At 44.5% G+C, this 24,921-nt stretch overlaps 1 protein-coding gene across 1 annotated transcript in view; it reads right to left on the reverse strand.

Moving 5' to 3' along the window:
* Positions 1-11,596, reverse strand: part of LOC138203942 (diacylglycerol kinase delta) — a 71,414-nt gene extending 59,818 nt beyond the window's left edge. Inside the window, exons 1-3 of the mRNA XM_069158971.1 lie at positions 11,262-11,596; positions 9,773-10,130; positions 7,403-7,507 (exon numbers count right to left, since the gene is read on the reverse strand). Coding sequence (XP_069015072.1) covers positions 7,403-7,507; positions 9,773-9,865 — 198 coding nt within the window. The 5' untranslated portion in view covers positions 9,866-10,130; positions 11,262-11,596. The remainder of the gene's footprint in view (positions 1-7,402; positions 7,508-9,772; positions 10,131-11,261) is intronic.
* Positions 11,597-24,921: the final 13,325 nt, after the last annotated feature.

Consider the following 24,921-nt stretch of genomic DNA (forward strand, 5'->3'; position numbering starts at 1 on the left):
CGTTTTCAGTGTTATATACAAGCAGCTGCCTTTGTGTATCATCATTTTGCTCTTTTTTACCAGCAGCTGCTAGATTTGAATGCTCCTTGGAGGAGGATTGTACTTGTATAATGTCAGATATTATTTCTGCTCCAGTAAAGTGGCAGCCAAGAGACATTTTTAGCTTTAAAATTTTTTTTTTTGTAATGGCACAATTACCACTTTAAATCTACTTTATGAGAGAATGAGTCCAAAAGAAAGACAGCCAGGTTTAACATTTACAAACTCATTATTACCGTCTCCGGCAGGCAGATCTTTGCGTATTACCGCTTTTTATACGCCGACCATCAGCCAATCAGGAGGCAGAGTGAAGGAGCCTCGCTGCTTCTTTTTTTTTTTGATGACTGGACGATCTTGATGTCAGTCAGAGACGGTGTGGGGCATCAAACGGCCAGGAGACGGAGCATAAGGGAGGTTTTCAGTTCCTATCAAATGATGAAATATTGATTTATCTGCTTGTTTGCTGGCATGTGACACACCGATCCGTGTTTATTGCCGTTTGCTCCAAGAGCTGATATGACTGTGGAGCTTTAATTTCAAAAGGTAGTGTATTGATTTTTTTCCCCCCCCGCTACTATAACAATTTTATGGTGATTGGGTCCTGTATCGTTGAGGGCTTGTGTTTTACCTGCGGGGGGGGAAACGGGGGCGTTCGTACGTTGGCTGTTAACATCTGGCAGATAAGAGTCACACGCTGTTTTTGGATTTCATTGGTAATTTCCATCTTTTTAATATGTACATTTATTTCAATTATTTCCTGATCTTTGCGTTTGACTTGTTAACTTCTCTTTCTTGTTTCAATAAACTGCAGGTGACTTTCAGTTTGCGTGTAGTGCTGTTGTTTTGCAGCCCGGGTGTAATGCGGGTGTAACGCCAAAGTGTGCAATAAACCTGTCAGTCCAGTACAAAGAGTGATAAAGTTGAGAGGTAGGATTGGATGTCAAAACTAAAGACTTTCACCAAGGAGACCAGCGTTCAGATCCCAGAGAAAGCTGCACGGATTACATAACGTATTTAACTATTGTAACGCTACCATTTTAACCCAAACCATGAACTTTTGCTTTTGCACGCTTCGGCGAGGCGAAACGTGAAACTGACACGTTATCCTCTAGTGGGCTGACGGGTGGCGTTACGCGCCCGGGGGTTGTGTTTTGTGTGGTCTCCTGGGAGACTCTTTATCCCAGCGTGGAAACTGTGGAAATCCAAGAATAAAGGATCTCAATTGGTTAAATAAATCGAGCATTTACCTCAAAGACTGACCATGTCTATCGCGTAAAAAACAGACGGCGCCAGCGATATGACGTCCCTTTGTCTTGCTTTGTTCCACGTATGACCGACCTGCTCAGTACTTTTAAAGGTATCGAGAAAACCGGCGAAAAACAGACAGAGAAGACAGAAAGCCTTTTTGCAGCGTTTTCGAAACGTGGAGAGCTTTTTAAATGTCGGAAATGTGGAGGCAAAGACTGCAACGAGCCTGTTTGTTAAGCCTCGAGGATACAAACAATGTGTTCTGCGCAATCTTTGACGGAATAACACATCTTAAATAGTGAGGCCGCCTCCTCAGCAGTCCTGCCAACCTGTTGTGATGGTAAATATGGGTATTAGCGCCTGCTGTTTGCTGTGTGGCTTTCTTATATAACGGACTCCGGATCTGTCTCTCTGCTACTTTCCACTTGCCGATTTTTCTCCCCTTGTGTCCACCTTCGTCTCTCCCTCTCGCTCCTTCTGTCTTTCCATCTCTTTCCTCTCTCGTATTGACCCACACACCATTGCAGCTGTATCACATCAAGCCAAGGGCATAAATCAAAGCGCGCACGCACACACACACACACACACACACACACACGCGCACACACACACACACACACACACACACACACACACACAACATTGGCCATCCCACACACTCATGCACTCTCCTCAAGCCATTTCGGTCACCCCCTCCATCCCTCTCCACACACACACACACACACACACACACACACACACACACACACACACACACACACACACACACACACACACACACACAACATTGGCCATCCCACACACTCATGCACTCTCCTCAAGCCATTTCGGTCACCCCCTCCATCCCTCTCCACACACACATACACACACACGCACACACACACACACACACACACACACACACATCTATAACTCGTCCTCATCTCCATTGCAGTGAACACCCACACAGATTTCTGCGCAGGGAGCGAGATGCAGATAAAAAAGAACAAATATAGTGGGTTTGTTTCCAGCAAAGCACCGTGCAGGAAATCCACAGGAATGAAAGAGCGAGAGAGAGAGAGAGAGAGAGAGACGGAAATAAAAAAAAAGAAGTGTTACCTGTTGGTCACCACTCAAAACACCAGAAATATGACTGGTTATATAATCTGAAAGCGGTGCTGCTATTTTCGAACGGAAACGGGTTCGGCTGGGAAACAGAGAAAAGTTCGTGTTTATTGATTCCTCTGGTCTAAAACAGACGTTGAGGTGCAGATGCTAAAAGCGGAATCTAAAAGCAACAGGAAGCGGGTAAAGATCCTCAAGAAGAGAAGACCAGATCGTGATGCTCAACACAATAGGGGTGAAGGCGTGCTGGGAAATTAGCAAACAAGAGGAGGAGGGAATTACAGTCCGGAGGAGAGAAAGATGGAAACGAGCAGCATAATGAAGGGACTGGCCTTTTCTGAGAGAGAGAGAGAGTGTGTGTGTGCGTGTGTGTGTGTGTGTGCGCGCGCGCGTGTGTGTGTGTGTGTGTGCGTGCGTGTGTTTGTGCCACCACCTCTGTGGCTTTGAGTAGGCAGATCACGCAAACTGTTATGGACGGGCACATGAAATCACACACACACACACACACACACACACACACACACACACACACACACACACACACACACACACAATTCACGGAAGCTGTTTGCTTTTGTGCCTCAATCTCCTCCCGTGTCTCCTTATATTTTCCACACAGCAAGTGAGAGCAAGACAAACAGGAGGGTGAGGAGGAGGATGAGGAGGAGGATGAGGAGAACAGGATCGGAAAGAAAGAAAGAGGAGGAGGAAAGAGTGCGAGGCCTTACGTAATCGAGCCTGGAGGTAGAGAGAGAGAGAGAGACAGAAAAAGAAGGAAAGACAAAAAAGAAAGTAAGAAAATCGGAGAGGTCGGTCATCAAAAAGATGATTAACAAGCACACAAACAGAAACTTCAGGACTTCTGCTGCAACACGTGACGCAGCTGACACGTTACCTTTACAAATAACAAAATCCTGAGAGCCCGAGAGCCCATCTGAGCAGGGGAGCAATCAGCCGAGCAGAGAAGACGTAGAGAAGCTCGAGCTTCAGCTGGTTACCGAGGAACAGGCTTCTGGAGCCACAGACAATAATAGTCTGCACTGAGAAGACGAGCAGATGCACTTCTCCGCGGCTTGCTTCACTTAAAGGCCGGACTCACGCTTCAAGGTGCACCAGCGGTCGAGGTTGCCGCGGGCGCGTCGCCCGCCGGACGTTTTGACCCGACCGCCTCGTCGCTTTTGTCATTTTTTTGTTTTAATTTCGTTCCCACCAAAGGCGCGGTCGAAAAATGCCAAGAAACAACGACGAGCGTCGGAAAACCAAGAAAGCGGAAAACTGAAGCTGAACATTTAAAAGCGTTTCTGTAAACAGCAGCACCGCAGCTGAAATGAAGCCAGGACGGCGCCCGGCCGCTTCTTTAAACCGACTCCTCTGACTTTCAGGTCCAGGGGTCAAAATCATTAAATGAATGTGGAAAAGCTTTTTAAGACGTTCATTCGTTGTTAGTATTTACCCTCTTAGGTAATAAAAAAAAAAAAGAAGGATTTATGGCGATAAGACACCTGCTGGCACCAAAGACTTTAGAAATAGAGAAGATGATAGGAGCCCGGGCCGCTAACATTTGGGCATGATCGCTATAGTAAACCCTTCTAGATAAAGTTGACTTTTTCTGCGCTCCATCTTAGTCAGTCGGTTTGATAAATCACTAAGATTAGAAACCGTCATCATTGCTCTCGAGTGTTTTGTGAACAAAACACAACATCTGGTTTACGTCTGCTGATAGCGGACGTTCAGAAACAAAGAAGTAAGGAGCTGCAGTATTTTTTTTTTTTAATAACCTTCTGTCTGGGTTGCCTCGCAGTTTTATTTAGTTCGAAGCGCATTTAAAAACAGATGGATATTTCTTGTTGTCCTTCTGGGGCACGTTTGCCGCTAACCGATGTAGTAGATCACCGAATGTAAAAGCGAGAGGCAGGAAGGGGAGGAGACGACGCGCGACAAAGACGGGGAACGTTTTCTCATATTCAATTTCTCATATTAAAACAAACCAGAAATGGTTTGTTTTATTTTTCCCAGCAGAACAGGTCATTTCTGACTCAGGTTAAAAACAAAACAAAACAAAACAAGAAAAAAAACAAGAAAAAAAGAAAAAAAAACAGATTCTCGCAAAGACATCAAAACGAGATTACGCAGCAAATCAATCTCCATCGGTCCGGCAATCCAATCTCGCCGGTGGAGTCTGGGGGTTGAGTTTTACAGACTCGGCCAATTAGCAAATCTCCGAGGTCACATTCATTTTGATTACAGAGCGGGTTGCAGAGCAGCAAGCAGCAGCCGAACATTAACGGTACGAGCGGTTGTCTGCTGCACACGCCTGCAGGGGCTGGAGTGGGAAAACAGCATTTCATTTCAACTCGAGAACAACAACAACAAAAATTCTAGTTTACGAAAACGCCGAAGAGCGAGCCGCGAGCGGCGACTCGGGGCGAGATGAAATGTCATGGAAATGACACGCCCGCGTCTTCTGAAGGGCTTATCGCGGCATCTGCACAATTGTTTAGGGAGTCGCGAGCGAGCAGCTGGATTGATCCGGCGGTGTCAGAGTGCCGTGCCGCGGCGGAGGAGGATTAGCAACTCCTTAACCAGGGAGCCGACGGACGGTTAGCCGCGCCAACAAGTACGGTGACGGCGCGGGGGGGAAGCGAAGCTCACGCCTACACGTAAATACAAACAAACAAACAAAGGGATACACAAAGATGCTAATCCGCTAAAGCTGTTGTTCACACTGAAGCATAATCCCGAAGTCGATGACGAGCTTAATCCAAGTCACATGACCGGAGATACACACAATCTAATGGACGCACACGCACACGCACACGTGTAAACTACAAAGACCTATCAGGTGAATCCGACATCCACAACCACCGCGAGCAGCAGATTCTTTCGGCCAATAGGAGAGGAGCTGCGTTAAGAAAACTGAAGATTGAATTTTTTTTATTTTTTTAAATAATGACTTTGAATTGTTGATATGTTGGGTTTCTCTCTATAATGCTGACTGTCTTTACTGTCCTAAAATAACTTTGGCACTTTGTTTTGACTCTGTGTAAATAAAATGGAATTGAATTACATTTTGGACTTAAAATTTTTAGGTAGAGAATTTTTCCAGTCTGTAAAGTTGAAGAAGGTTTCTCCCACACGTGAAAACTGTACGCCCAATAATGTCTCGAAAATATGTAAACAAAAAAAACAAAAAATCGTAAAGAACGCCCAGTATGTCCCGCTCGTGTTTATATCTGACTTGTCACACAGTTTGACGATGATTGTACTTTTTGTAGAAACGGTCTCTTTGGAAATTAAAACTTTAAAGACACATTTTGGACAGTGTTTAGCGGTAATTTACAAAATCACAACTATTATAAACATTTTACAAAATCTATAATATTATTGTAAATGTGACGCTGTTAATAGAACATTTTTTTCATCAAAAATGTTCATTAAAAAAACAAACGTGTATTTCCCTTTTTTTTGTTTACATTTGTGTTAAACTATACAATTTTAAGAAAGTTATGGACAAACTTAAATATTAACTTACAATTTAACTGGCAGTTTTTAAGTGTCATCACACATTCATTTTTAATTTCTTTCTTTATTTTTATCCTTTCATCGTCTATGTTTATATTTCATGTCCTTCAGCGTGTTTTGACTGCACTTAAATTTACAATGTTTAACGATTCAATAATTTTGTTCATGGAAATAAAGTTTTCTGAAAAAAAAACTAAAAACAATCCTCCCATTATCACTTTCTACTGTATGATTTAATAAAAACTGCACAGGTGACGCTGTTTCTTTAACCCATCATTTTGACACTGTAACCGTGGCAACCACCCGGAGTATTCATATGCACACAGCACATTATGGCGGTGTCCAATGAGATTAGCCGATCAATACAGACTGATATCCGATACCATTATCTTGCACCGGGAAACAAACGAGGCATTATGGGATGCCATCCCCGTGGCGACAGGGGTTGCCGGGTATCCCGTTTCTCCTATTGATCTGAGGGTGTTTTGGAGTTGACAGTCAATGCAGGTAATGGATAATGATTTCAACACACACACACACACACACACACACACACACACACACACACACACACACACACACACACACACACACAAACACAATAATAATAATGATGCATTTCTAATTGTGGATATTAGCTCACCAATAACGACACACATTTGTGTCCGTGTGTTTAAATGCCAGTAAGAGGCTCATATCATGACATCAATATCTTCCAGTAAAACAGAGTCCAGTTGCCAATAAGCAGCTATCACAGGTCCACTGCAGGAAAGGAGGCTGTGTGAGTACGCCAGAGCGCCTGTCAGAGATTTTAAACACAACTCATCATCACTGCGGTTGGTAAGAGAGGAAGGTGACGCAGGCAGGAAGTGGACCAGGAAGTCAGCTGACTCAGACGAGGGTTCGGATAAGATCAGAGATCTGACTTAAAATTGTCGATAAACCAGAGAGACAATCAGACAGAGAAGGTGAAGGGTAAAGCACCCTGCGCCTTCAAAATGCGTGTGATTATCGGCCTCAGATAAGGCATCAAATCCTCACGCACACTTCCATTCTTCAGAGAGACGCCTACATTTTACATTAGCTCTTAAATAACTGAGCGGCCGAAATGTTAAAATCAGGGTTCCCCGACGTGGCCCTGATGAGATATTCCATGACTTTTCCCAAACTAAGTGAACATTACCTTCCTGAACCAGAAAGTTGCATCCCTCCCTGGTGTGCTAATGTTGCTTTTTACCTTGAAGACGTCACATTTGAATATGTACGAAGTTCAGAGGATCTCTCGAAAAGGGTTCGACGTTTCATAAAAGTCAGAAAACAGCTGAATCCATCGTCAGTAATACAAAATGGTGGTGTTGTAAACTCTTACCTGACATTGGCCACAGATTGTCAAATTTCAGTGACTGCAGTAAACCTGGTTTAATAGATTTAACACACACACACACGCACACACACACACACACACACACACACACACATCTGGTCCTACCTTGGCCCGGATCTGTCCCGAGGTCGACACTTTGCGGATCAGCTTGTGAGACGTCTCTTCTTGTTCTCCGTCGCTGTCCGATGACTCTTCTCCTGCTTCACTGGCCTGGAAGAAGACCAGAAAAACAAAAATGACAAAACAATTCATGTGAAGGCTTCGGTAACTGAAAGTTTCCATTTTAAACTGTAATGGAAAAGTTTAGCCACTGACTCAGAAGAGACTTTGCTTCTTTCACGCGCCCTTTCGTAGCAGTACATAACATCATACCAAACTAGCACTAGCTGAGTATAATTAAAAGAAAATGGAAAAATAAAAGCAAGTAAAAATAAAGATTGTGCTCTTCTGAAATTTGATGTTCAACAAGTCAAAACTACTTAAACCAGGATTTTAGAAAAAGCTCCTTCACCCCCTTTTTTAATTTTGATATTTTCCATCCAGTATTTGTTTATATTTTTATTTTTAAGGCAGTTTCATGTTTAAGAGTTCCCCTATATAATGATCTAAAAGCTGTTTCCTAACAATGTTTTCCCCACACCACCTTTTAAACCCCGCTGTTGTTGCCATGAATATTTTCAAAATAAAAGACACTGACTGTAAAAGAAAAACAGATATCTGCAACTAAATTATGGAATTTTAACTGCTAGTCCAGAAAATGACCCAAAGTACACAAGATGTGACTTCTACGGGCCGCAGAGGCAGCTAAAGCCTCTCCTTCGGATGTTTCCACGGATCATTTTTTTAAAAGCTGATTTGTTGCTGTGACTTTAAAAGAGTCCGAATTTGAATAAAATGCTGCTTAGGAAACAAATCGTGACGTCGGGGCAACTAAATTACCCAGAAATCCAACAGGGCCGCAGCATTTCCTTGACCAAGGCGCTCGTTAACACGTTGGACCGAGTTCCCCCCGGTTGTCTGACCCCGTTGGAAACGACTGGACTTCTCTCGGCTCGTTCAACCTGATGCTTGCGGTGCGAACACCGGGTTGTGTTTGGATTCCATCACTTCCGGCGTTGCTGGGAGGATTTGTGCCATTTATAGGGACGATTTATATTCACCGGTGTTAAGATGCTGTGAAATCACCTCTGGAAGCTATTTGTTTTATTACAAAAGCATTTTTATTTATTTTTTTAAAAAGATGCATGCTCACATAGTTAAGGGCTGCTGAGTAACTTAACTTGTATTTACATGTATGTGTGTCTTGTTTTTTTTTCCCTGCAGCGTGAACAATCTCTGCAGGAGTGGGCATGTGTGGGACTGGAAATAAAAAAACCAGTTTTTCACAAGTGGAAAACAAGGTTAAAAAAACAACCTCGAATAAAAGTTCATATTAGTTACCATTTCAGCCATGTATGGTGAGTATTTTATATCGCCAATGTTTAGATTATGTAACCTCACCTCAAATTACACTTAAAGAAATAAAGAAGTCTTTTGAGCCCTTAAATATCTTTGTTGCTCCCTCTTTTTAGGTTGCAGCAGGTCAAGCCGAGGCAGTCAAATATTTATTAAGCAGGAAGACATTTCTGCAGGGTTTAAAGGGATAGTTCAGTTTGTTTGAAGTGGGGCTGTACGGGGTGAGAGTCAGTGTGGTACCTGCAGTTTGGAGAGGCAGGCAGCGGTAACGACGTGGAATCTAAGCTATGCACAGCTGTGGACGGAGGTCAGCGACAAAACATATTCTAGCTACGTTTAAAAGAAAAAGAAAAAGGACACCAGACTCCATTTACAAAAAATGATACATTGACCAATCGACGAGCGACTCCTGTGTTCTGCGTGGTAAAAATCACAGTTTTTGTCAAAGGAGTCTGGCGGCTTTGAAGAGAGCGAAATCCTAGCTTCGGTTCCCTGTCAGAAACAGACATCGGCCATCTGCGGTAAAGTGGTGAAAACACTGTCAACGTTGCGGACACTTAAACTGGTTTTACGTGGCTTTAAAGCGCTTTTTCGCACGGCGGAGCCGAGCTTGGCGTACGTGCTGGCGCAGCTTCCTGCTTCTCAAAACCTGGGACGTGCTGACCCCTCATCTACTGCAGAGTAATACACCGTTTCTACGGATACAACCTCACTCCAAAAAAAAAAAAAAAAGAGTTGTACGTAAAGGACAGATGCAGGTCTGCCTCTTGTGTTTGCAAAAAGTTCTGGTGGTTTGTTCGAACCCGACGGCACCACAACAGTAGCGGGACCAAACAGTATTAACCCTTTATGTGGAAGTGAAACCGATGCCTAGTTTTTGGACAAAGAAAGTAAGTCTGTGCTGTTTTGCGACTGAAAAGTGGGAAACCTTGTTCTCGTCGTAGCCCGACTTTGCAGTCAGACCACGTGCGCACAGTCTTTTGCACCTTGAAATTTGAATGTGGATCGAGCGGTACTCACGATATGAGTCCTTTCGGAGTCGGCTTGGGGCGACCCCAGCGACTCCCCGGGCCCGGCCACGTACAGGACGTTGGGGCTCAGTTTGGACGCCATGGCGGGTTTCCGGCCGGAGGCCGAGGGGTGAGGGAGGAACGGCCCGGACAGGTGGAGGGAAACGGAGAGATGCGGAGGTGGATGGAAAGAAGAAGAGGAGGAGGAGGAGGATGAGGAGAAGCTCTGACGGAGAGGTGGAAGAGGAAGGTTTGGGCGAGGTGAAAGCTCGGCTGAGCAGAGGAAGAGAGGAGAGGATGACGAGGAGCGGGACGGCGGGTCTCCGGGACGCCACGCTCTCGTCCTCTCGACGATCTCGGTGCCAACTCTGGAAAATATGGAGGGATGAATTATTGATTAGGAGGAGAGGAGCTCGCTGAAGATTTTTTTTTTGTTTTTTTTACACATATAAATATTTATTTATTTTTATTCAGAGGTGTTGGCAGCTCCCCTCGCTGGAAGTTCGGAACACATAAACAACTGTGTTTCTCGGCTCTTATCTCCGTCAGTTAGAGCGCTAAAGACACAACGAGGGGCCACTTCTGCTTCTCAGTTCCTCTTCTTCCTGCTGTTGAAGTGTGTGAAAACACTCCGAGGTGCACGGCTCGCCCCGTGGAGCTGTTGTGATGCGGAGTGGCTCTTTATTGCCATGGAGGCTGGTGAAGATGAAGACGAATGTGGTGGTGATGACGACGACGATGATGAGCAAATACAGTGCAAGGACGTTGATGATGATGATGATGATGATGATGATGATATGCCTCATTTACAGGCAAAACATGCAGCTTTTCCATGCAGCCTCGGCGCACGTGCACGTTTCATAAACGCACGAGTAAAAATACATTTAAAAAAAAAAAAAAAAAAAAAAAAAGTGTCGCCTGTGTGTGTGTGCGCGCGTTTCCTTGATTACGATGTGGACACGTTATTCAAAAAAAAAAAAAAAAGATTAAAAAAAAAAAAACCTGTCTGCATCTCACTTTACTGCCGCCCCCCGGTGACACCAAACTTCAACACATGAATGCTAAACACGGGCTTTCAGTCAAAAGCAGCGCGCGGACACACGGGCGGGTTTATCAGCCTGATAAATGGACACGCTTTTTGTTATTATTTTTTTTTTTTTAAAGAGTAATAAACAAAAAACCGGGATGCACAACAGGCTGTCGAGCGCTTCGGCTTCATCGTTCATTCCGTCCGTGTCGCCGTTTACCGCGGGAGCCCTCCGCGGACACGCAAAAAAATAAATAAATATCAATAGTCGATTTGAAGTCCTGCATATTCGTCAAAAAAAAAAAAAAAACGGGCTCGCGTCGGCTCAGCTGTCAAGAAACCGAAAACATTCACAGCGACCTGGACGGCCACCGGCACGGCGCGGCGCGGCGCGGCCACCTCCTCTGCACAAATAAACCCTCCGTTTGCTCTCATGTGTCGATCAAATGTGGACAACTGTTTTTTTTTTTACCTTCGCTGCTAAATTTCTGCACCCGCTTCTGCTCCGGCGGAGGTTATTCACTTTGGCGGTGTCTCCCGCTCTTGTCGCCCGGCCTGGGTGGCTCCGTCAGCCGGCGTTGGGTGCTCGCGGGCGGTCAGCAGCAGCGGCGGCGGCGGCGGCGGCAGCGTGCGGGGTCTCTCCGGCGGTGCTCGTCTTGCAGAGAGAGCGAGACGCGGTCATACGCATAGCGTCGGAGCGGATCTGAATCAGGTAGGAAGAGGAGGGAGGGAAAGGAGCGGCGGGGTGGGGGGGGGGGGGAGACAGAGAGAGAGAGAGAGAGAGAGAGAGAGATTTGAAAGCGGCCGTGTTGAGTCGCCTCGAATCGCTGTTCTGAGGTTAAACGGAGAGCAAATAACGCGCACACGCGCGCATGCGCGCGCCAGGAAAGCGCGCGATGGGGAAACAGGCCTGTACGTGTAAGGGGAAAGAAACACAAATAACTACAGCGTAACTGGAGCACTGCACGAGGAGGAAGGCAATTTAATGCAAAATAAAATAAAATAAAATAAAAAACAGCCCGTTGGAAAAGAAGTGGGACCTCAAAGAGAAAAACCAGCGTTTCCAGACAGACACCGACCATCAGAAAGCAGTTCACAACAGGTGTGTGTAGGTTTACAGCTCTGCCAGGCACTGATTTCCAACAGCAGAAGTCAATTAATATGGCATTACCGTGTTTCTTTCTGTTGGAGCCTGCAGACTGTTGTATTCACAGCTGCTTCTGACAGGCTGGATAAAGAACATGTTCTCTGTTCAGTGAGTGGGTGAATCCAAGTGACTATTGTTTACCAATTTATTTATTTTTTTAGTCTTTACGAAAATAATCTCCATGTTTAGGAAGATAGCCTCTAGAGTTTATGTAGTCCTATTTATTTCCTATTGTTGATATATTATTCTCGAAAAACCAGAGCGTTTTTGGACGTGTTGTATTTCCTGCTGCACTGACTGAAGCTGTTGCTCGAGGAATCAAAGTTAAACCAAATCAGCGTTTAATCAAACCGTTACACCTTTTGATAATTGCATTTACAGGCTTTTGAATGTGGCTCATAAACAATCTCACCTCAAGGCTCATTTTCACAGCTGTTCTGGAGCTTTCAAATCCTGCTGCATGCTCTCCATTTGTTATGGAAATTATAACCGATCAATTCTTTTCTTTGTTGAAATTCTTGCGTGGCTTTAAAATTTAAACATTTTTCAATCTCACCTTTTAATTCCAGAAGTCCTTTAAGGTCGTAAAGGAATAAAAAAAATAAAACCCAGTTGGATTTTTTGTTTTTGTTTTTGTTGCTTTCCTCAAACGTTTTCCTCTTCAGGCTTCTTAAAATAATGATGAAACAATCCGCAAAAGGCAAAACAACACGCACATAAATGTCACGCGACAGATTACCATGTGACCAACGTCCCACAGCACCGGTATTGGGATCAAATGCAACTCGGCTAAAAGTTTCATTTTCCTGTAAACCACATGGCTCAACACACGCAGTATATATTTCATTTCCGTCCACTAAAGGAAAAAGGTGTAACTGTCCCGCCTAAACAGCGCCGAGCGTAGCTACCTCCCATTTTTTGCAGTAGTGTCCGGGCGTGTCTATTTCACGCTTTGCCTCGATACCGGGTTTGGATGGGGGGAGGGGGGGGGGGGAGATTCTGTAGAAGAGATCACAAGCTTGAAAACGAACCACACTGGAAAACGTCATGATTTCGCATGTCGGGGACGCAATCTGCTGAGGAGTCACGCTGCTGACCTGAACCCAGTGACACAGCATTCCTCGTGCGGCCGATTGCACATACTATTTGGCTCAAAACGCTGCCCAGACATGCTCTCGACAACTCGCCCGCAAGTACCTCCGCCTCAGCATCTCTCTCAGACCTCGACCTGCCGGCTGACTCGTGCTCCGATTTCAGCGCGATCGATGGAGCCGCTGTTCGGGAGAGTCCACGCCTAATAGAGAACTTGAGCTCCATTAGAAAGAGCGGGAGGGACATCTGCATTAATAAGGCCCATTAACACAGATGCAAGGGCAGAGGGAGGTAGACACACACACACACACATACACACACACATGTATACACATGCACGAACATAGCGCACACACACTGGCACGGCTCAGTGCAATAGTAATTTGTTTACAGTTGATTAAATATTCATGCTGAATTAGCTGAGAGACTGCCAACAGTCACTTCATTTACACCCCGCGCGTGTGTGTGTGTGTGTGTGTGTGTGTGTGTGTGTGTGTGTGTGTCTGTGTGTGCGAGCGCCCTCCTCCACATGTATTTGAGTGTCATTGTTTTTTGTTGTTGTTGTTGTTTTGTTTGTTTGCTTGTAACCGGCGGCGTGGGAAAGGCCGACACGTGCACAGTTAACAGGCATCCACTCCCACCTGCTGAATCCCCCCCCCCGTCCCCCCGTCCCCCCGACGACGATCAGGTGATGGCGTTACTTTATTTATCTCTTTCCTCCGGGTTGCCCCTGACAACGGTGAGAAAGGAAGGGCGAAAGGATGGAGATGAGGGAGGGAGAGAGACGAACAAGGGCGCAAAAGACAAAAACTACCGTCTTTGTCAGTGAAGCCGATGGTTATCTTTGCAATAAATTGCTCATAAGATGGCGGAAAACTGGCAAGAATTTCCATCTTAGTTCACAGAATCCAAGGTGACATCACCAGGTGTCTTGTTTTGTTGGGCAAATAGTCCCCAAAAAACGAATATATTAAGTTTGGAGGCTTGAAAAATGACTAAAAAGATTCATTGAAACTATTTGATTTGTCGACGACTCACTCAACTTGAATGGCTTTTGTGCTTTTTTTTGGGGGGGGGGGGGGGGAGGTGGGGGGAGGCTTGTTTACCTCTTATTAAGTCATATTTGAATCATTATTCTCCATTAATAGATTGCTCTCATTGCACGTTGGCTGTTTAGTCCTCCAGAGTCAGATATATCAGGAGTTTAGTGTGTTTAAAAAAAAAAAAAATTATTCGGCCCATAAAATCAAATAAATTGCAATTCTCCCAGATTCTGGAAAGGTTTTTTTTTTTTTTTTTTTTTTTAAATGCGGCAGAGGAGATGCGGTACAGTAAACCTCTCTGGCTCTTTCTCTTCTCTCTTACACACACATACAGGAACACAAAAACACACCCACACGCACGCACACACGCACACACACACACACACACACACACACACACACACACACATCCTTCCAGCTCTGCCAGGGAGCTGCTCACAGGTTGTCAAATTTCCTGTCTTCCCCGTTGAAGCGGCTGCACAGCGTGAGCGGCAATCAGAGCTGAGCAATAAAAGAAACTGATAACGGAGAGATAATTAACGGCTCTGTGTTACGTATCAAACCGAGGGCAAATTGCTGCGCCGTCATTATCATCATGCAAATACGAGCGTACTGTCGCACATCCTGCATTAATCTTTCGCGAGCGTTTTTTCCTCGTACCTTATATTTATCTCTTTAAATGATCCGCAGCCAACACATAGCGGGAATTACTTCCGCTTTGCATTCACCCACTTGTTGCTGCCTCCAGCCCGCAGGGAAAATATTCTGCGGTTCTGTAAATGCAGCAATTTCAGTCAGCCATTTAATAATAACAACAACAACAATAATGATAATAACAATAATTTGTCGAGCGCTTTTCTGAACAAGGTTTTTCCACATAAAACAAGCCAGCAAATCAGAACAACCTATGAATTTAAACAAGCCTTAAAATCCAGCAACAGAGTAATTGCATAAAACAAACAAAAAAAAACATAAAACAACTCCAAACAGTTAACAGAAATAAATCTGGATCACTAAAATGAACTCAAATCAGCAAAGGCTCTCCGACAAAACTATCATTATGTTCCTGTGTTTTTATGTCCATATTTTGGACATTTTGGATATTTGGAGGAGGGATTGCAGGTTAACAAGAAGGACGCCACCGCCATCCTTCTTGTTAACCTACAATCCCTCCTCTCCATCGACTACCAGCTGAACGAGTGCAGGGTCGGAGGGGTCGTTAAGTTGAATATATTGTTGTGGTCTGCCCGACTCATTGATCCTATATCTGACAGGATTGTACGAGCAACAATGGCCGGAAAACATCAGCCGCTCAACTGGGCCGGTAATCGACAAATGACATCGTATTGACACCTGACTCCCCCCTGCACAGTAAGGACAGCAGCAAGATAGCTTAGCATGAAAACGAAAGTACACGCTTAGCAGCTCCGCAGCTCGACGGCGCTGTTGTGTTCTACATTTTCCAGTCTTTTTGTAATTTGGTATCATTGTTATTTAACGGATGAGTCAAACGTTTCCTTTAAGGTCTGCGTCCAAATCACCTTCATCATCAGAAACATAAACATCGTCAGCGAACCCTGTCTGATGGTAAAGACACATTCAGTGACACGCAGACACACACACACACGCACGCACGCACACACACACACACACACAATCTCAGAGGGGACATGCCGTAATCCCAGTCCTTAATCCCACTGTCATTCAATGTTCTCACCACCCACAGCTTGAACCACGTAACTCCGTCCCCACACACACAGTCTGAAACCGCACAAGGAACGGTTACATCAGATCTTAAAATAAACCGGCCCACAAATATTGAAAATGAGTCATTTAGGATGTCAGTTAGACGATGCAGGGGGAAAAGTATTTCCGTATCTATTCACACAGTCATTACACAAGTCCTCTGTTAGTGATGTGTTGGGCAGATTGTAAATCACAAGTTTCTACTTAAAAAAAAACACCAAAAAAAACGTACCGCGGCGAAGTGCGAAATAAACCTGCACTGCAGCCAAATGTGAGATAGCCACGCTTCGGCATGCCTAGGCCTCAAAGTTACGCGTTTTGTAAGCGTGAAAACTTTTGCAGGTAAAAATGTCATGTGACGCGGGATCATGCGACCGAGGTCCCGCAACAGACGTTTTGAGACCAAGAACAAAGGATATTTTTGGGCAGCACGAGGCGGCGCTGGTCACAGACTAGCATGCCGGACGATGAGATTCGAATCCAGGAGGTGTCAACGTTTTTCTTGAGTTGTTTTTTTTTTTGTTCCCGAACTCCAACCGTGTGTTTGTCATTTCCCTGTAAATCACAGCATGGCTCTAAGAAGGCAGTAGATTTCATTTCCGTCCACTGCGGGCAAACGTGTAACTTTTACGCCGAGGCAGCGCAAATCGTAGCTATGTCACGTTTTGCTGTTGCTGCTACCGGGTTGTGATGTGAAGGGTTTTGAAAACTGCGACGACTGTTTGAAACTTAATGGCCAAACAAAGACTACCATTCTTTCATTAACAGGAATTCTCCTTCTGTGCACCATTTCTAAAATGAAGTACCGCTTTGAAAACGTTTTCTTTTATCTCTTCAGCGCTTTTGTTTGGAGACACGATTCTGGTCTTTTTAGACTTTACTCCCCAAAAAGTTCTTACAGAGGCCGAAACATGTTGAAAATTTGGTATTTTTCTTTCGCTGGTTTGTTTTTAAGGCACTCTGGTAACAAATTAAGCAACTTTTATGGCAGTTATATTCAAAGCCTAAAAGGATTTAAAAGAATTGTGACAAATTGACCTCTCAAACTTTATCATCATACTCAACCTCACACCATCTCAAATATAAACAAACAGGAACATTCGGGATGCTGGTTGACAAGCTGAAACAGCAGTTTATTTGCATTTAAATATAACTAGCATTAATAAAATACACAGCTTTTCCTAAATTCTGATTTAATAACCTCCTCACCGCTGCTGTTAATTGTTTGGGAAATTTGGGAAGTTTGTTTGGGTATGTCCCCCGGAGGGTTAACGGACTCGCCACGGCACCAGCGTGCTTTTAAAAGGTCGTAAGAGGTCGTTAATGGGTCAGGCCAACGTCATTTAGATTGATCTGGGATGTATCTGCTTCTTATTGATCGGGTAATTGGAGAGAGAGATAAATGAACAGATGAACGGTGCCGCAGTTATTCCGGATCCTTCACTAATCCGGGATCAAGCGAGTCACGCTCAATACTGTGTCTTAAACTATCTGCACCTGAAACAGCTCATTTACTGTGTGTAGTGTGTGTCCTGCTCTGTCAGTGTGTGCACCGTGTGTTACTATGCTGCCACCTAGTGATTTATTCCATTAAAAGAAATGACCAAGAAATTGAACCCGGAGTGGAGCGGGAACAGACTCGGCATGCAGAGGAAATTCGAAACTAAAATGGGAAAAGTGGAAAGAGAATACACAAACGGAGAGCGTGGCCGCTCATCGAAGGCCAGACCAGCGTTGCCGCAGTCAAACGCTAAGCTCTTTAAGAGTATTCATTATGAAGTGTAGTCTGCCGTTTCCTCTTTCATCCTTGGGATTGGGGGTAATTATGGCTAACGCTAATGAGGCATGGCGTGGGAGGGAGGGGGGGGGGGGCAAAGAGAGATGAAGAGCAGCAGAGTAGAAGAAGAGAGAGAAACAACGAGGTGAGACAGCTCGGAGAGAGACGGGGTCCTTTCTTATAATATCAGTGAGTGTCTGTATTTTCCGTCTCACCGGTATAAAAGTGGATAAAAAAAAAAAAAACAGAATTGTTTGAAATTCTGTGAACATGCCGCCAAGTCTTTAAATCAGCTTTTAAATGCAAAAATGTCCAAAGAATTTAAAACAAGTCAGTTTTTATACATTACATTACATATATATATATATCATGTATTTATTTATCAGTATATTACAACTTAGGGGAATACATCAACTATTCGATACAGTAAAATCCAATCCCAATATTGTTATTATATGTAGTTTCTTGTTTTGTAAAATGGAATTAATCCAAAAAAACACTTGCTAAAATGATGTAGCAGGAGCCAGAAGCGAGTTATTTTAGATTAACATAAAGATTAAAAACAAGGGAGAACCACCTCTGAGTTCAGAGTTGGTAGTTCTGAGCACTTTAGGGTTCTAGTTCTCGGGCTTAAAATATGACATAAAAAGGTAACAAACAAACAAAAAAAAAAACATAATTGAAAAGACCAGAACCAGAAATTCTGAAATGCTGTAAAAGATGAAAACGTAAACATCTACGTCCTGAAATCTGCTGATAAAGTTAGTGTCTTATAACTAAAAGCTCCAGAACATCTACTGAATGGAGAGGAGATGAGTTTCTGAATGCCGTCTCTGTTCTCAGCAGGTGTCTTACAGGAGTCGCAGCCTCAACGACACAGACTGATTAAAAAAAAAATGGCAAGAAAATGAAACGACACTGGGGAGGAAAAAGAAAAAGAGAGAAAAAAAAAATACTGCACACGGACTCAGAGGTAGAAAGGGAGTCACGGCAGGTCCTTAAAGGAGAAGAAACATGCAGTAAAAAGCCAGAGAGAGAACGGGAAAAAAGAGACGGGGAGAAAGAGAGTGCCTCCACCCCTCTGTGATCTATTGAAGCTATAAATACCACTGTGGAATACATAGATCAGGGACATTTGAGTCATCTGCCATCTGAAGTCTAGTGTAATGCTGAGGGCCGGCTTTGAACCGCCGTGCTGAGGCACAAGACCACACGTCAAGCTCCGACAGCTCCGACTGAACGTCACAGGTGAACCCGCGTGGGGGAAAGATTGCGCGGCGCGCCGCGAGCGCAATTAAGACGTCGGCAAAGGCGTAGCCCGTCCACAGATGGACACGCAGAGACAAAGAGGCCACCGTGCGTTTGCCGCCAACGACGTCGTAGACGCCGTGTCCGAGCGTCGCCGAGACCGAGGCGCTCGCCGGCGCGGTTTGCAACAGGAGAGAGAGAAAGTACGGTTCAAGTCGGCAGATCGAGTCGTCGCTGTAGTGCTGGTGAGAGCCGAAGGTGGTAGTAGCGTTACTTTAAATGAATACAATAATAGAAAGTGGGGAAAAAAAAGAAAAAAAACCTGAAACTTTCAACTCTCCAAGATTTTGACTAAAACTACAAAATGTCTAAAAGCAGCAACAAACAATCCAGTTTTCCACCTATCTTAGGAAAACGTTTAAAGTCCGAGTGTCACAAACGGAACATTTCCACGTCAGAAATGTTTGAAGAGCACGCGACGAGACAACAATTATGTTAATTGGTGCCCAAACAGTGGACTTGTTTTACAAGCTGCGCTGAGTCGCCATAAAAGCACAGGATTTAAACTTGAACTCGAAAAAATAAAAATAAAAAAAATGACAACACACAAAGGAAAGAGACACCAACAGAATCCTGTTTTCTCTCTTAATCGGCAGCGGCGGTATCCGGAGTGTCTACAACTACTCCCTCGCTGCGTCTGCTGTCGGTCGCAGTTGTTCTTTGTGCGTTATCGGCGTCAAATGATGATCACGGGACTTTTCTTTTTTTGAAACTCCCCTTTAATGGACAGCCAGAGACGGGGAACGACAGGAAGTGAACTATGGACCTTCCGACCAGTTTCAAACCACTACGGTTATATAACACGCGCAACAAATCCTCCTTTGTTATTCGTCCCCGCCCTCCGAATGCGACCCACAGGAGCATAATGGTTTCGGCACAAGGCATCCCGTTTAAATTTAGGGAGAGAAAAAAAAAAAAAAAAAAAAAAAATCAAAGTTTTGGTTAAAATAGAGAACCTCAAAGCGCAGTTAGGGAAAGGTCGTGGTTGAAAGCAGTTTCGACCCCAAAGTAAACAATCGGCGATCTTTTTGTCTCGACCCATCCATCCACCCCAACCTCCTCCTCCTCTATAACTATCACCTCGATTTCGCTACCCCTACCACTAGAGGGTGCTGTCGGACTGAAAGATAGCTACGAGTTGTCGAGCCGAAAACGCATCGTGGCACGGCCCCGGTCAGTCGTTACTCTGCCGGGTCGGCCTTTCTTATTTTGCAAACGGTTTGCAAAATTTCACGCGAAACATTTGTGGTTATCGATTTTGCGCCGACAACAGTTTCTGTCGGAGGAACGCATTCATACGCAAACCACGAAGGCGAGGGGGTCGACGTCACTGGCTGCAGATTAACACGCCGCGACAAGACGCACCGATAAGAGAAGAGAAAAACACAAGCTGCAAAAACATTTCAGCCTTTCGGGCGAGCGAATCGCTCACGGTGCACGTCGGACGTAAAGAACGAATCAAACGTGGGACTCCGAACGTGCCTGTGTTTGTTCGCAACCGTGACGACAGCGAAACGGAGGCGGCGAAGCCGGAGCCGCGGCATCAAGATAAGCCCGCAGGTGTTAGCCTCAAAGACTTTTAGTGGTTTACTGAACCTCATGTGGGAAATTAATTTACAAAGTGACACGACAAACGATGCCGAGCTGAGCAGCAGCAGCAGCAACATCAGCGGTGCCGGCAGTGAAAATGTTAGTAGCGTAATTGTAACAAGTGCAATAAATCCCCCGGTTGCTCATTCTCTAAACCACAAAAACACCACCAGCAGCAGCAGCAGCAGCAGCAGCGTCAGTGTACTCGTACCGGGAAGTAAAATGCAATTTTGCCGTCAACTCTCTGAAGAGTCCTCGCTGCAATAACAAAGCAGGTTCAACTCTGACGCTTCGCTACGTTTGACTTCGCTCGCTCATCGGGTCAGAGGTCAACCTGGCGGTCCTGCTCACTCCCGCTTCGCAGGTTCCCCCCCCCCCCCCCCCCCCTACCCCACCGCTCGTCAATCCGCTGCCACAGCACGCCGTACGCGACGGCCCCGCGAAGCAGGTCGTAAAAACAACAATGAGCGATTTGCCTTTTTTGTGTGTGTGTGTGTGTGTGTGTGTGTGTGTGTGTGTGTGTGTGTGTGTGTGTGTGCGTGTGTGTGCGTGTGTGTGTGTGAGCGCTTAATTTATAGCGAATGCTTCCTTTCACGGCGCCGCGGGGGACGTGACGGCGCTGTTCGGCTTGCTGGCTCGCAAGCTGACGTTCATCTAAACGTCCGATCAATCCGACGGGTCGCCGGTTAAACAATCGGTCCCCCCCTCCCCCCTCACTCCCCCCCTCCCCCCCCCCCCTCCCCCGACAATAGCAGCACATAAATTAGCACCGAGCTGCAAGGGAAACGAGGAGCGGGGGCTACTTCAGATGATCATTCACACAAATCAGGCTCGTTCCCGGCCGTTTAACCAATGCGATTTTCAACGAGGCCGCACATGGACTGAATTTCTCAAAACGTCGGGATCGGACTGACATTCATCGTGATTCGTATTCGGCAAACGCCATCGAGTTATCGGCGACGAGGAGTTCTTCTCTCTCTCTTTCTCTCTCTCTCTCTCTCTCTCTCCACTCAGCTCGGAGGAGGCCGAACAAACGTCCCTGAAGCCGCTGGGACTTGAAGTGTCGTGTTAAAGGGGCACTCGAGTAAATCTTTCAGGACGCGGGGGACCGAAATGAAGGACCGCGTCGTTATCGCCGCTTTGGGGGGAAGGGGGGGTGCATGTTGTTCCCGCAGTGTTTTTCTTAAAGGAACGACAATGTTCTCTAAAATAGTCTTACAACAAACAACACATTTAAAAAAAATAAATAAATAAATTTAAGTCACGTTATCCTACTCTAATAATAATAAATAAAATTCCGCTGAAAACATTTGAAGAATTAGGGCTTGACGTTTTCACAACGTTATGAAGAACACTTTCAAAACGTTCAGACTAAATATTTCAGTTTGTTTTTAGAGAACGTTATCCCGTCGTTAAGAAGAACATCCTGGGAGCAAAACATTACTAGAACAGTTCTCAAAACGTTCCTAGAACAACATTTTTTTTTTTTTTTTTTATTGTCTGGAGTAAAAATAATTCATTTTGAGCCTGTTTTGTGCTACACAAGTCCTGTTTACATACGAAATGAAACATGTCTTCCGGTGTTAAGACCATGGTGTGATTGTTTGCGAGCAGTGAAGAAAACTTTGAAGGCGAAAAGAATTGCTTTGAACAGGTCTGATATTTTCCTTGAAATGCTTTTTTTTAATTTCTTTTTTTTTACAAAAAGCCTCTAAGATTTGTTTTGCATCTTTGGAAGAACCCATCAAATTGTCGCCTTCAAGCCTACAATCTCTCCTCCTGTCGGCACTTTTTTTCTGAACAATGTTTTTTTTTATTTTTTTTTATTTCGCCCCATTTTCTCACCACAATTCAAAATGTATTTGCGCAGATTTAAACTGATATTCAGCATTTAATCGAGAATTGATGTGCATTCAATTTCGAGTCTGATTTCAATGATGGTTAATTTAGAGTTAGCACGGGATTGTTTCTCACAGTTCAGTCTCCTGATTCCATTGAAGACCAAACCTTTGCTACTGCAGCAAATAACAATTTGGGGAAGTTCCTTTTCATTTGTCAACATGGAAATAAACACAAAGCAAGGTGCATAAAGAAAGCATATATCCCCACTTTGGAAGAATTTGACTGAGTTGGAAGCAGCTCTGACCTCAAGTCCATCCAATACTTTTGGGATAAAATGGAAAACCCGCTGGGAGACGGACCTTCACGCCGAAACATCACATGATGGTGTCTTAACGGCAATTCTGAAGAAGTGAAGAAAAGAAAGTTATTTGTGTTTGGTTCGTCAAAAAGAACAACGAAGAGAGAAGCTGGAACTCTCCGAATCATCACGACGGAACACGTCGTGTGTAGAAGCCACGCGTTTTATTCTAGCGGACGGCAGATGTCCGACATCTCGTGGCACATCTCCGGGGGGGGGGGGATGAAGAAACTGGAGTCACTTCTCCTAAAACACAAACAAAGAAAAACTCACACCCACACTACTGCCGAAGTCATCTGCGTTTTAAAACGTCGTGCGCTGGCGTTCAGGTCGTTTGAAATTAAACTCTTCAGTGTTTCGTGTTACACAACGTTCAAAGTGAGCGACACATGCAGTAGGTGTAACTGATGCATCTGCGTTATGTAACCGCGGACGGTGGGGCGATGGTGTAGGTGTGTGTGTGTGTGTGTGTGTGTGTGTGTGTGTGTGCGCGCGTGCGTCTGCATGTCACTCACACACACACACACACACACACACACACACACACACACACACACTAATTAGAGGAAGGGATTGAGAAAAGTTGATAATTAAAACAGGACAACAATAGCTCAGATACAGCATCCACCGCAGGAACAGCTGGCCTGTTACGCAAGCGACAACTGTATTCTTACTCTGTGTGTGTGTGTGTGTGTGTGTGTGTGTGTGCGTGTGAGAGTAGGTGCACAAAGAAAGGTAAGCAAAACTGATTACACCTTCCTACACAATATGTAACACACACACACACACACACACACACACACACACACACACACACACACACACGGGGAAACAGTTATGTAGGGAGAAGGCGGAGCAAGAGAGAGTGAAGCAGACAGAAATGCACAGAAAAAGAGGATAGAAGCTTCCGATTGGACGAAACTTAAGAGCGTGTACTGATTAATATTTCAGTCCTTCTGGAACTTGTGATTAGGCTGAAAGCCTTTCCTGCAGAGGATGAATCCATATCTCCTAAATATGAAAAAAAAACCAAAAACAAATCGAGGGTGTTTATAATCAAAACAACTTCTCATATGGGCTTTAAAAGCAGATATTATGGGATAAATTACAGGGTTCCCGACAGGCGTGGGAATTTCAGGAGAATTTAAAAAACTGTTTTCCAGACAGGGACAGTCGGAGGATTTGATCATTTTTCGGGGTCAAGTCGTGGAATATCAGGGTTGTTTGCATGTTTAAATTTGAGTTGCCGTTAATCAAAATACAATATCTACCACGTAGTATTTGTTTTTTGTACCATCTTAGGGAAGGCAAACATGCAGGAAAATGTAAATTTCAAGAGCTTTGACTACAAAATGATGAATTCATAGATACAAAATTAAAAAAACAGACTGCAGAAAAGTGAAAGTCGCGAAATTTGACATTTGACTTGGAGTGGAAACCCTGAAATTCCATTATGTTGAATTTGACAAAACATTTTTGATTAGCATTTCCCTTTAACTGATAGTTGACCACACACCTTTGACAATGCAGTTAAAGCCATTAGCACCCTAAACATGAATGTTCACGACTAACGCTCACAAGATGAATAAAAGCCACATGAAATAAAACTAATACATAAGTAACGGTTAATAAATCGGCCAGTATTCTTATTAATATTTATTTCCGGTCCTTTAATAAATAATACATTTAAGTCATCAGCTGCCACGGCTGCAGGAAGACATTTGCTGTCTCTGCGTTTCCTGCAGAAATCCTGGTGGCCTGGTTTCAAAGTGACTTCCGTGGAGCATTTCTCTACATAAAAAAAAAATGTCCTCTGCAAAATGCCTGCTGGTAGTCGCCGAGGTCGTCCCGGGATCAGGCCGCACTGCATCACCGTGGAAACGTCTCCTTCCACGGAGCCAAACTGACAGTCGGACGTGACAATTCATCATTTTATCCTGTGGAGTGCATCGCAGTGGAAGAGAATGCGCTCTGTGACACATCACGAGGCCTTTATTTTTTTTTTTGCCTTATCTAACCTGCAACAGGCCGTCGTTTGTGACATATCTGACGCCGAAAGTCAGTTTTTCCTGTCGTGCGGGTGTAAATGACTGCGGGTCAGTATTTGCATGTTATCTGATGATGCGATTCTCTAGTAAAACATGTAGTTCACCATCACTAGCATTTCCAGATTAGGCCCAATTTTGTTTTGATAAAAAAAAAAAAAAAAAAAAAAAAAAAAAATTCTAG

The sequence above is a fragment of the Embiotoca jacksoni genome, unplaced genomic scaffold (genome assembly GCF_022577435.1).
Source record: "Embiotoca jacksoni isolate LCO1_2020_lvr unplaced genomic scaffold, fEmbJac1.0.p SCAF_24, whole genome shotgun sequence".
Taxonomy (NCBI): domain Eukaryota; kingdom Metazoa; phylum Chordata; class Actinopteri; family Embiotocidae; genus Embiotoca; species Embiotoca jacksoni.